Source organism: Athene noctua, chromosome 5 (genome assembly GCF_965140245.1).
Source record: "Athene noctua chromosome 5, bAthNoc1.hap1.1, whole genome shotgun sequence".
Lineage (NCBI taxonomy): Eukaryota > Metazoa > Chordata > Aves > Strigiformes > Strigidae > Athene > Athene noctua.
In genome coordinates, this window is record NC_134041.1 from 39,954,361 (window position 1) to 39,967,098 (window position 12,738).

A 12,738-nucleotide genomic window follows, 5' to 3' on the forward strand; every position below is an offset into this window, starting at 1 on the left:
CTAAGTTTTGAGGGTGACCTTGGCTTGCCTTGGTTACAAGGGCCAGGCAGCACAACCTGCCTCCTGCCCAGCTGGTGTGAAAGGACGTGCTGGGTGGTGAGAGTGCTGTGCTGGAGCAGAGGTAAGAGATGGAGGAGTGACGGGGGCAGAAGCTATGGAAAAATGCTAGACTTAGGGGCAGAATTTGGAGAGGTGCACCCAGTGCTCCTGAAGTGAATACTTGAGAGGTCTAACCAGTCATTTGAGTCTTGTGCCTCTGCTGTCAGAGGGACAAGTGCAGATTACCTGTATTTACAGCTGTATCTATACAAGATATACCCTTTAACCCAGGTTAAACCTTAGACTAAATCACACAGAAGTCCTAAAGAATTAACGTGATGTGTCGGTAGGGAGCAGACCAAGTTGCCTATGGTATGGTCCCTTGTTTTAGTTTGCTGCATGGGACTTCATTCAGCCTGGTTCCACAACACTGCTACTGGAAGTTAAACCAATTAAAATAATCCACTTGATGATGACTGGGATCACAGATATTTCAAAGAACTATATTCCCCACGCTGTAGAGCACTTGCCTTCTCATTCAGCTAGGATAATTTCGGCTTCCTGTAAGAATCCAGCATGCCTCCATCAGTGATAACCATGGTACTGTGATAAATGTTCAGGTTTTTTTTACTTTGCTTTTCATCGAGGAATGAGTGTCTGACCCGTAACAGCATACTTTATGTTTCTTAAATATTTGAAGAAAAAAAAGACATTTTTATTTCACCTATTAATATTGCTCATACTGGGTCCTTAAGGGTTCAGAACTCTAATTGCCACATGAACTATCATTCCCGAAGGATGTGCACGTGACTGTGTTGTGCGAAACAGCAGCAGCCTGGTTCAGATAGAAGTTACTCCACTGAGCACTGTTCCTGCAACTGGAGCGTTCATCCCTTCCCTAATCCCTTTCCTCCTCTGTGAGGCTACCTCCTATGTGACATGGAAGACGTAAGTATACAGCAACAGTAATTACAGATATAAATCCGAGGCACAGAGGTGAGCATTTCTCTAAGAAAATTACACTGTGCAGCAGCAGACTTTGGAACAGACAGAAGATACACATACAGGAACGCACAACAAACAAAAATCTAATCCTAGCGGCTCAGGAATTTGTATTTTGGGAGGTAGGTGGTTAACCAGAGAGATACCTCAGATAATTCAGTTCCAACTCCACTGAACGGATGGTATAAGATGGAAGATTACTTCTGGCCTTAAAACTAGGTTTATCTTTTAGTTGTGAGCTGCCTTCTATAGTAGCTAAGGAGGCAGAAGATGTCCTTGTTGTTTATTTTCCTATGTGGTGTACTGGGAGGAAGAACTTGTGCTGCTGAGCTACCTGTACAAGCAGGTGTGGGTGGGCACAGCCTGTCTTTGGCCACAGGGAGCAGGGACTGTGCCATGGGGTTGGCTGGTACAGATCCCCCTTGCACTGGCCAGGGCATGCTGCAGGGCTCTGCATGGAGCTCACTTGGCACAGCTCCGCCGCAGTCAGAACCACACACACCTGCGTCCTTCCTCTTATTCAGGCACTGTGATGGCTTCAGCGTCTAGAGGAGTACACAGGAGCCCCATCCAGTGATCAGCAAGAAGAGAGGAGACGGCTCCCGGCCTGGTGCCTGAACTGCCATTTGAAGAAATGCCTGCCTTTCTGCTAGTAAGAGGCTGTGGCTTGCAGGCCACGCAGCTGCTCAAACCAGAACCGTTCTCCCAGCAAGCCAGGAGCACCCTGACACCTCGGCTGCAGCACCTGCACCCATGTACCAAAGCATGAAAGGATGGCATGTGCTGTGGAAGCGGCTCCCCGTCCCCGTGCCCCCCCACCATCCCCGCCGCGATGTGAAGCACACGCTATGGCAGGCAGATGATAGTATGACACAGACTTACATCCAGCGAGGGCTCCGGCATGTCGGGTGCTCCCTGTCCACCAGCCTGACCCTCTAAGGCTGAGGAGGGATTAAAGGTCAGGTCACTGTGTGGATGGTTGCTAGAAGCGGCCGGGGGCGGCTGCCGGGACTGCTGGGTAGGAGGCCCGCTGTGATGTAATGGCTGCCCTGACTGGCTGCTGGGGTGAGGGACGTGCAAACCTTGCTGCATGGAAGTATGGGACTGATCAGTGCTGCCGGGATGAGGGATCTGCGGAGGAGGAAAAAAGCAGGAAAAGAAAGTGAGGCCACAAGGTACAGTGCTCGCGGTGCCTGACTCTGTAACCGCATGTTACAAAAAGTAGTAACTTAAATAAATTAAAAAAAGACACACATGACAAAAAACAAAACAAAACCAAAAAAGCAATTAAAAAGTGCAATCGGAAAAGAAAACTCCATATCCCAATGCTGGTGGAAGTGTTTCAGCTTTTTGAAGGTTATCTGGAAGGGGGAGATATATCCATTGGATTTGTGCTGTTGTTTTGCTTCCTTGTGATGTGGGAAACTGTGCTTGAAGATGTGAAATAACCACCCCACAGAGGAGGGAAGGAGGCTTATGGGTGCTGCTCAGCATTAGCAAGGCAGATGCTTTTGCCCCAAAAAATTCATGAATGAAGAATTTGTTGAATAACTACACTAGTAAACTGATTAGCTAAGAAAATGCATCATTTCTGCTCAGCTCCCTTATTGGGTAGCTTCCTGACACCACCTGCTTATTCATGTTCCAGCTCATTACAAACATCTTGCAAAGACCAGCTCTTCCCCACTCCTCCCCTCCTTTTCAGAATGCAACACCCCTTTTTAAGGGCTGAAGATTTTCCTTGCTGATATTCATAGGTTCTGATGGTTGACAAAAAAAGGTCAGCTCAGATAGTGAGCTCCCTAACCATCAGCAGAGCTGCTGTAGGTGGCTACATACCTGCTGACTGCAAAGTTCAATGCATTAGCCTTAAACTAAGCTAATGATCACACTCCTATTTTGTATTCATGCCATGGGTAAGTTCTCTAGCAAAAGCTCAGTATTCTGTATGTTTTCCATGGAGAATAAACTACCAAATCACATGCATCCTGCAAATCCCATTATGGAAGAATGGGGGAAAAGTCTTTCTCACATGACAGCGAAGCAACAAAAATGCACAAGCCCAAGTCCTCCTTCTGCTGCATGTCACTTTTAATGCTAGTGGATTTTCTGGGGCTTGACCTTGGTGCCGTGAGAAAGGAGCGTCTGAATCCTTCAGAATCAGATGTCTCATATTAATTGGGTATATGGAGAAGCAAAAAATGTAAACATTTTTTGAGGAATGCGACGTATTGCCACAAAGCGGAGCTGAAATAAAAGAACAGATACATACGACAACAGCATGAAATTCATCCAGCCAAGGCCAACAGAAAACAGCAAAATGCTATGTCAGCATTGACCCTTTCATATCACAGTAAACTGCAAGGTTATTTTAACCTTAGTCTTCAGTTTTGGAAAGCAAAAGGGCGATTATTACAAAACTTAATTAAAATGTTCCCACAAAACTTAAACAAAACCCCCAGAAACCAGCATTTAAAAAAATACATTTCACCACTTGTATGAAAACTGAAACCTGAATACTGATCCACTGGGAAGTCATACTCAGCTACACAGAAGTCCTTTCCAATGCTTTGGCAGTATGAAGGTTGGTGGAAATAAGCAGGATTCTATCTACAACATGGCATTTGGGCCTCTTTCCCATATGAGAGTTTAAAAGAACTGTTAAAAAGTACTGATACACACTCTTCTCTCCATTAGGGTCACAGCCTGACTACTTGGAAGGTGTTCTGCAACATTATTTTTGTTACCTTAGGGGTAAACTTGTACAAAATCTGCACACAGACCACACCTCAATGTAAATGAATCTGCAACCTAAAAACTTTGCAGAAGTCCAAGTGAAAGTAGGTATCTATCCAAATAGTACTGTTTCCTTCTTCTTTGAGGACATGTGCAACAGAAAGTGTGGAAAGTAAGAAAGCTTAATAATAACAACAAAAAGTAAAAAGGAATTTAAGATGGTGTTGCTGAAGTGGGAAAGCAGTTTCCAGAAAAAACCAAAACAAACCAGGATTATCTTGAATAGTGTCTTAAATTTATCCCTGAATGTACAAAGCAAGAGTTGTACTGACATGTTTATATCAATAATTATTTAAATCAAGAGGCATTCATATGTTCTCAGACACATTTCAAAACAAATAGGCAGGTTAGAAATTCTACATTATGTTTATACAGGCAAGCATTTTATATATATAAATATTTAGTTGATAAGGCAGTATCTTGGGCCCTGAGATAACTCTTGGATAGGGGGTCATTATTCACTGTAAGTCTGAGGGCCACCATAATCTTAAATAGCCATCGCAGGTTCAAAATCCATCTGGCTTAGGCCACAAACTCCACCAGCCTACCTGTGAGAAAGGAAAATGCTCAGGACTTCAACAATGTTCTATTTGCATTCAGCTAATGATAAATCTGCCATGGTGCAAAAACATTCTAAGCAATACAGTTTGTTTATGTTCAGCTTATGTCTGCAACTCCCGTAATTTTATTTTAAAAACACTAACCCACAATATAAATGCAGAGTCTAACAAAGTTGCCTTTGCCCACATAGCAACGTAGTTCCAGAGTTGTTTTAGGAGCATAAACTTTGGCACTCTTAAAACATTCACAATCACTAAAAGACAAGCTCACAGCAGACACATCTTCAGCTTAGTAGCACAAAACACCACAACTCTTTACAAGCTCAACAGTGACCTCTAGGAGTGCCAAAATGTACAGCTGTAAAGCAACAGGACCTGCCAATTGTAGACAAGACCCCTTTCATCTCAGGAGAAAATTGATAGTGAAAAAACTGTATCAGCAGATTAAGTTGATGGCTTATATCTCTTTCCATTACTGGCGTCATAGCTTTACCAACTCTTTTGCTGGGTTATCTGGCAGAACCACTGAAAGATGCCATCCTGCCCTCCTGCTGTTCTCAAGTCACTTTTCCCATCCATGCTTTTGTCACTGGGTGCATCCTTGCAGACATGAAGTGAACTCAACTGGGGAACCGACATGGATAAAAGCTAAACTTTTTCTTTTTTCCCTTCGCTCTGAATTAGTTTTCAATCACATCAGTACCCGGATCCAGATCACTTCATGGCTGCAGTAACACACTGATGTGATACAGAGGAAAAGCAAAAATAGAAACAAGAGCAATGACTTTTTACAGTGGCACCAGCTCATCTCACCTCACCGTGTATATGAAACTACGGTGTGATCATCCATTGCTCAGTCATGTACCACTCCTTACACTGCAATAAGCACTAAACTAGAGCTAACTCTGAACTTACCTTTGTCTAAAACTTGTTTACAATTTTTGAAAACAAACATGATCCCATTGTGGCAGCTATTTTGTAGCAATCTTGCACTGACATAGACGCATCTGCTCTATAGTTCTCACACCACTTTACACTGGGGAAGAGGTATTACTTCTAGACACGTTTCAGGTCTTGATTTTTTTTCTTCTTCCACAGGAGCAGAACAGCAGTGTTGAGAGAAGGTAGCTCTGATGATCCAGCCACGGTTACCCAGACCTGCCTACACCGGACAAACATACCTGCATTTCCTGGAGTGATCTACAGAATATGTGTGGAGGGATCAATTTTCTCTGCCTACCATTATATAAGGGCCATCACATAAATCCTCATAATAGGAAACTTAGGAATTTCCTCAGCAGCATTCAGCTCCAGCCTCTTAAGAGATAGACCTTGAGTCTAAAAGCACCAAACATCTGATCCTGACTCACTTTGTAAACACAAAATGGTCAAAGTGAATAGTGGATGAAAACAAAATACACCTTAAATGTGTAAAAAGGAAAGAGAGAAAGCCAGAGAAGAGCACAGGCAACGTCTTAAAACCTTAGTTTCAATTATGCAATGTGGTTTATAGTTACTTTAGACAGAGATGTCTGTCTAAAAACTTTCAGCTACACAATCTAGGAATGTGTTAATGGCATGCATTTCTCTAAAAGCAGTAATTTAAAGCTGCCTTTCCTGAGTGTCTGCTACAGACAAACAGTTCGTTTTTTGAGAGAGAAGAAAGGAAGAAGGAGAAAAAGAGAGAGAAAAGCAGAGAATTTGTAATATTGAAAAAGCTGTATGAGAGCACTAACAGTGCTCACATGTGGCCTAAAGACTACATGACTATGTTGACAATGTCAGTATAATTCCCCTGTGCTTACAGACCAGAAAACTGGTCCTCATTAGAGAAAATCAGCCACTGACATAAACTAGGTGGAACTGCTTTAGCACTGCTCTCCCTTCCCAAACAGTACACCTTGTGTATCGTGACAGATGAGGGAGAAGTGAGGCAAAGGTTTACTTTAATTGCAGGCTATCATAAGCAAGAATCAGATTTACTACAGACTGGCCCACAGAACCCAAAAATCTATTAACATTTGCCCAAATACCCTCTTACAGCTCTGGAACATGCACAGCCTTAAGCAACTTTCACCTTTGTTATCATCTGTAAGCGGTCTCATTTTCAGAAAGCCACAGATTCTTCACTTCCATATTCAACCACTTCATGTCCTACCACTTCAGAAATTTCACTGGGGCAACTGCTATAGCAAAGGTATAGCAGTTAACTGATGAAGTCAAGAAGTCAGTGTCAGATAATGGCAGGCAAAGAGTAATTCTCTGCAGCTTTGATTCAAAGGTAAGCAGCTGTGAGTGGTTCAGGTTGGTAGTATTTCCCCTTCACTACTATATTCTAACACTGTATGGTTGGTTCTGATGCAGATAATTCAGACTGCTCTTTAAGCTGGGTACGTGGAATTTGCCAATGTAAAATTAAGTTTACAGCATGTTTGTTCTGTCCTTTATTAGCCTGTAAAGTGGTAAAGTCGTTAATGGTTTCTGGACTCTTCCTTTGAAGACAGTCTTGTTACTTGGCCTCTCTCCAAGCTATACTAAGAACACTCTCTCCACTCTCTTCCTACTTCTCACCACGCTCCTTGGAAAATCCAGTGCCAACTAGAGGAGATATTGACTGAGTAGGCTTTTGCTGGGCATCTGCTACCACATTTCCTCATTACATTCAGAAACTGTACTTTCTAGTATTCACTAAAGACATGGCACAAATGACTTGTGAAGTTAAACATCCTTCCTGTGCAGTAACAGCACACTGTAAAGCCCCTGCCTTGTAACTTAAATGAACATAAAAGGATCTATACACCCCAGCCCCCACACCCCTTGAGTTAAAATAGATGACTAGCCATGCCTCAGAGCTAAATGCTGCTCGTAGCTTTTCTATCACCTAGCTGCTGCAGTACTGCATTTTCTGGAGATACATAAAGTTCTGTATATAAAACTCAGTGCTCTGAGCAAGCTGTTTTTCCAATGCACATTTCTGCCTCTCTACCTGAGACCTGAGGAACCTCCATCTTTTAGTCTCTTACATTGAAACACTCTCAAACCAGTGGCAGCATCTCTCCTTGAAATCTACAGGATTGTCCTATTCCCAACAGCTTAAAGGTGCCTTTCATGCTACTTGGGCAGAATTCCCCCTCAAAATGCTTTGATGTAAATTTTGCCCTCAGGGACAAAGCCAGGGAAGATACTGCCCCTGCTCTGAAGTCAGTCAATGTCTTGCTATAACAAGCTGTCTGCTGAAGATGGATATTCACAGACCCTGCCGGCCTAGGGAATGACGTCTAGTTTTTTTCAGGTGTCAGAGCAAAGCACAATGATTAACACACGCACACTGAGCCAGGTTGTCTCTTTCAGATAAACAACCTTAAATGACAGTTCAAAAGGCTCAGAAATGCTTCTCTGAAAACTCAAAAAGGCCAGAAACTAAAAATGGCATTTTTGCATTTCTCAGGTCTACTCTATTTCAGAAACTTCCAAAGTGAGAAAACCACAAAAAGTAAAAGCAGTTCACAAGGCAAGTCCGTTAGCTGGATAAGAGCTCCTTACCCCCCACAAAGGAAAATCTACGTCCACAGCACCATTACTTACAGATTCCTGCATGGGGTGACTGAGAGGTTTGTCGAGAGCTGCCATGCTGCTCGGCATGTCTGGGGGATGTGACAGCTGTGGCCCATGCATGAAGTCATTCATAGATGTGCCACCGGGATTCCCATGTGGGAAGTCAAAATTGCCATGACCTTGGTAACTGTTGCCTAAAAGAGAAACAGATGTGATGTGAAAGAAATTATTTGTTTCCCAACATTGATCTTTCAGTGTATCTTGTAAAAGCTGTGCAGCATGGCACAGCACAGGGCAATGGCAATGCTGGACCTGACAGCACTGCGCTTCCCACTGCTGGAGCGAGCTGGAGGAATAGAGAGGAAAAACGGGCATTCAGGTTTCAAATACTGGCCGCTGTAATAACTCATGTACATGTTGTAACTAATTGAAAACTACTGACATTTTGAAAAACTACTGCCAAGTCACCACATATACTTCACCAAGTTGAGCAAAAATGAATTAAATCCTATGGAATATTTGCATCTGGAAGCATCTCAGTGCAACTGAGACCGACCGCCCAAGTCCAAAATTATTTATAGGACACTTGTGTTATTTATGTCTATGCTTCTACACACTCAGTACAACTGTAGCATTTTCTTCAGCTTCTGATGAAGCTGACAGAACTGCTATCAGGAAGATGCCACAGTACCAGTTCATAGCACAGCATCCATTTTACCTCTTCTTCTGCAGTATAAACAGGCTACTTCCATTAAGATACTGCAGAAGAGGCCTTCATATCTAATTGGGGTTTGTGATGTAATTCTCCTTGCTACCACAAAACCTAATAAAATAAACTTGACTAACTGCAAACACATCAATTTTCCCCTCTTGGATCTATTTTTCTCATTTTCAGAGTTACAAACTGGCTGCCTGTAGCTTGTGTTTCAGCACGTGGATATACACGCTCATAATGAAAAGCTAGTGAATTTATGAAATCTGCTTAACTTCAGCCTGAAATGATATTCTCCAAAGCACCAAAAATTTCACACCAATTTGGAATAAATGGTCCGGATTTACCCACACACATCTACCATCTAGAACAAGCCTGGAGCCTCCTGCTGATCTGCAGGACAACTACTGTATGACCACTGTCGGTACATTTTAATCCATCCCACCTCAGCTGAGTGATCTTCACTTGGAATTCTAAAGTAAGCATGTATCCCAATACAGGGTTTATTTTCCATATTTTTTTTCCATCCAGATCCCTCTGTTAACACTTCCAACTGAGATACCAACTCTGGTGGTTTATTTGCTATGAGCAGCAAAAAACGAACTAAAGCCACTCAGCTATTTCACATAAGCTGCTGAATTGGATGATACTGAGCTCTGAAATAATAGAATAGCTTTGGAGCTTGCATGGAGAGCCTGCGGTTCATCAGCTGAAGTACAGCAGCTTTAAATGTTCAAGTCAAGAAGGGAGTTTGACAAACTGAAGTAGCTGCATCATTTGCTCTTTAGCACAGCTTCACAAACAGAAGTTTAATCTCAGAGGAACAGAAGTCATTAGCCATGTAAGAGTATTTCTCAAAGAAGTCAGGACTTTGATCTATCATGTAAATACTGCAGAGCCTGACTAATTCTCATTTTGTTAATCTGCAAACTGGATGAGTCTCACAGAGTATAGCTGGTCTTGCCTTGCTTCTCAGGAAAGATTTAATAGCGGGGAGCTGGAATAAGGTCTTGTATTACTGAGTACTTGTTATATTTGCAAATTAAACTTCAGCACTGCTTACTCTCAAACCCAAATAAGCAAACATAAACCACAGTAGTAACACTACTACTACTCTGCTCTAGAGTACTGTTAATCAGAGGACATTACCTAATTCTAAACACTGAGTTTCAGTGCACATATTGATGGAGAATGAAGATGCAAGGCAGTATGCCCCGGGAGTTACAGCTGTGCAGCAACATGCCCTTCTTTAGGGTAAGAGTTGTGCCATATGCTGAGGGATAGACCTATTAAGAACATTCAGGATCATGTGGTGCTCTGCATTGATATGCCTATTGCAGAGGAAATAGGAGAGAGTGGGTTTCACCTGCCAGTGATGAGACAGGGCTCCAAGAAGCGATGACTACCTCTGCTACAGGATCCACAGGTAAAGGCAAGGAAGTAACAGTCTAGGCAGTAATTGTTGCACAAACCCTAAACCCCACCTGTCCGTTCCCGATTATGAGCTAGAAAGATGACGAAAAATAGATGGCTCTGTTCTCATGCTCTGCTGCACTTCACTCCTACTAAACAAGTGAAAAATTTGTGATTCAGTGCTCTTGGCTTTGTTATAGTAATCATTCATCTGTTTGAAAACCTGAAAAGTTTTATCATCTGTCATCAGTTTTGCAGTCATTGAAGCAAATTAACCATATTTTGCATGCAATCTCTATTTTTCTTCAAATCCTGCAAAAAGCACATATACCACCTTGTAATCAATTTGGGGATTCTGATGGTGTGAACAGTTGGTCTTTTCCCAGAGCTGAACTGAGTCATATCATATTACTTGCAAAAGAAACAGTCTCTGGTTTCATATTTTCAGAATTGTCACTATAATTGAGTTATACACAATATACCAGTCATTTGAAAACATATCTCCACTGCCTGTATTTAGTTCCCTGTTTCTCAATCTGTCAACACATGGGTAGAGGAACTCAGAAGTAATTTTCTAATGCAAAGGTGTTCACAAAGCAGTTAAAAGCTCTTTAAAAGTCACCCACTTTCCGGGTGGCCTACCAAATGTCACTCCCCTGGCCCAAGTAGCAGGGTTAATACTTTGTAACTTCTATAGCGCTAGGAGCCTTCCCTTGAATAAGGGTGGAACAGAATGAAAGTGGACAGAAAAAATGGAAGAAAGACATATCCTATGGCAGGCCATGAATATTTAAGGTTACATATACAATATTTGTTGATTCAGGGAGGGCTGCATGGCAGTAAATATGACAAGCACCAGTTTCCTTACTAAAACGTATTTTCTTCTAAACAGATTAATCTTAAATGAAAAGATGGTGCAGAATTTCAGAACTGCAGCCATATATTTTGCTTTCCTTACACATCTCTCTGAGAAGATGCACTGACATACCTGAATCACAAAGCTGACTGAAACCACTTGCTTCTAGAGTGACCACCTGGGTGCACAAAGCTGTAAAACTAACCTTGGTTACCATATTCAGTGGAGTTGTTGCCTCCTGGAGGAGGGGGTAGGGATGGGTAAGGTGATGGGCCAGGACCCAAAGCTGCAATCATCTCCATCACATTTGGCATGATCATCTGGCTTGGACTCATGGTCTTAAATCTTTTTGAGGGAATGCCATCTGGGTCATCTTTGATGTGAATATCTGACTTTATTGGGACTGGCCTCCAACTGCAAGTTGGATCAATAGTAACTTCTTCGAACTCTGAGCTGTAAAATAATGTGAAAATTTTATCACATTAATTATTTTTTTTAAAAAAAATCAATTCTGAAGTTTCTGTAAAAATATGGTAACAAATGTTCTGAAATGTTCTAGGATAATACCACCTCAAGATCTTTTGCTCCTGTGTGCCGAAAGCAAGTTTTAAAAGAGGCAACTGTGAGAACACATTTCTGTGTTTATCCACACAATGAAATCCAAACATATCTATATGGTCTGCCACATGAGAATCAGAGGAACTACTTGGAAACATGAGAAAGCATTTAATCCTCCATTCTCATTCTTCTCTCTGCTTCATTGGTGAGGCTGACATCAAGAGATAACCAAAACAAGATCTATTAAGTAGATGGAAACTGATTCACTGTATCTGTTGCTCCACCAAGGAGCCATGAAATAGAATATTCAAGTTCAATCATGAAGACCTACTTTGGCATGACTATCTCAGTAGTCATTAACATATCTCCTAGTTGCTTAGTCTTGGATATCAGAAATGAGTAAGTTCACTTACTTTTGTATAGCGTTCAGAATACCCCACATATACTGGTCAACCTCCAAGCCCTCCAGCAGAGCAGTTTTACTAGAAAGGAAAAAGAAAATCCAACCTCATGTTAGAATATTGCTATACATGTGTTAAAAGAGGGATGGAAGAAAGACAGCCAGCAAACTGAGATCCACCAACTTACTATCTGTAGCACATAATTTAGGAATTATTTGGTGCAAACAGTTTTAGTTTTAGATCTTTGTTACCAGGATAATAGTATTCTATATCAAATAGATGAGTTAAGGACACATCTACATGTGTGTGTCCATAAGTTGTTCACGTCCTTCAAACAATTTTTTTAGTGAAATATATTGTGAATTTAAAGATTCTGCAAACATAGATCTCTCCTGTGAACATCAACTAGTACTATTTTTTTCCAAATTGGAAAAATATTACACAGTAATATGGCTTCAAAGTAACAACATATTATAGCTATTTTACTTAAGATCAGCACAGATGGGGACAGAAAAAAAAAACGGAAATGATTTAGTTACACAGGCACTTAGATCTGAATCAGGTGCTCAGACTCAGAGAAACAGGACAAAAATTTTGGCCTGGATGTATGAATACATAAATTAAGAGGCAAGAAACCCAATTCTTGTGATATTTTTAGCCTAACTTATAAGATAGACAAGATTCAGCTAGTTCAGAGAAAGCACCTGCACTTTAGGATATGTATCAATCATGGACAGTCATCAAAACAGGCTCATCTCAAGCCTGCAGTATCCACAGAAGCAGACAGAATGGACAATCTCCACCTAACATCGGCTGGCACAGCAGGGACCGAACCTAGAGAGTTGG

The 12,738-nt window shown here is 41.7% G+C and overlaps 1 protein-coding gene across 15 annotated transcripts in view; it reads right to left on the reverse strand.

The window, feature by feature from the left end:
• Positions 1 to 12,738, reverse strand: part of ZMIZ1 (zinc finger MIZ-type containing 1) — a 363,155-nt gene that overhangs the window by 6,199 nt on the left and 344,218 nt on the right. For 14 of the 15 annotated variants that reach the window (XM_074907137.1, XM_074907136.1, XM_074907146.1 and 11 more), the window contains 4 exons: positions 11,905 to 11,973; positions 11,139 to 11,386; positions 7,983 to 8,146; positions 1,924 to 2,172 (listed from right to left, as the gene is read on the reverse strand). In XM_074907137.1, coding sequence (XP_074763238.1) covers positions 1,924 to 2,172; positions 7,983 to 8,146; positions 11,139 to 11,386; positions 11,905 to 11,973 — 730 coding nt within the window. The remainder of the gene's footprint in view (positions 1 to 1,923; positions 2,173 to 7,982; positions 8,147 to 11,138; positions 11,387 to 11,904; positions 11,974 to 12,738) is intronic. The other variant, XM_074907143.1, reaches the window with a different exon arrangement.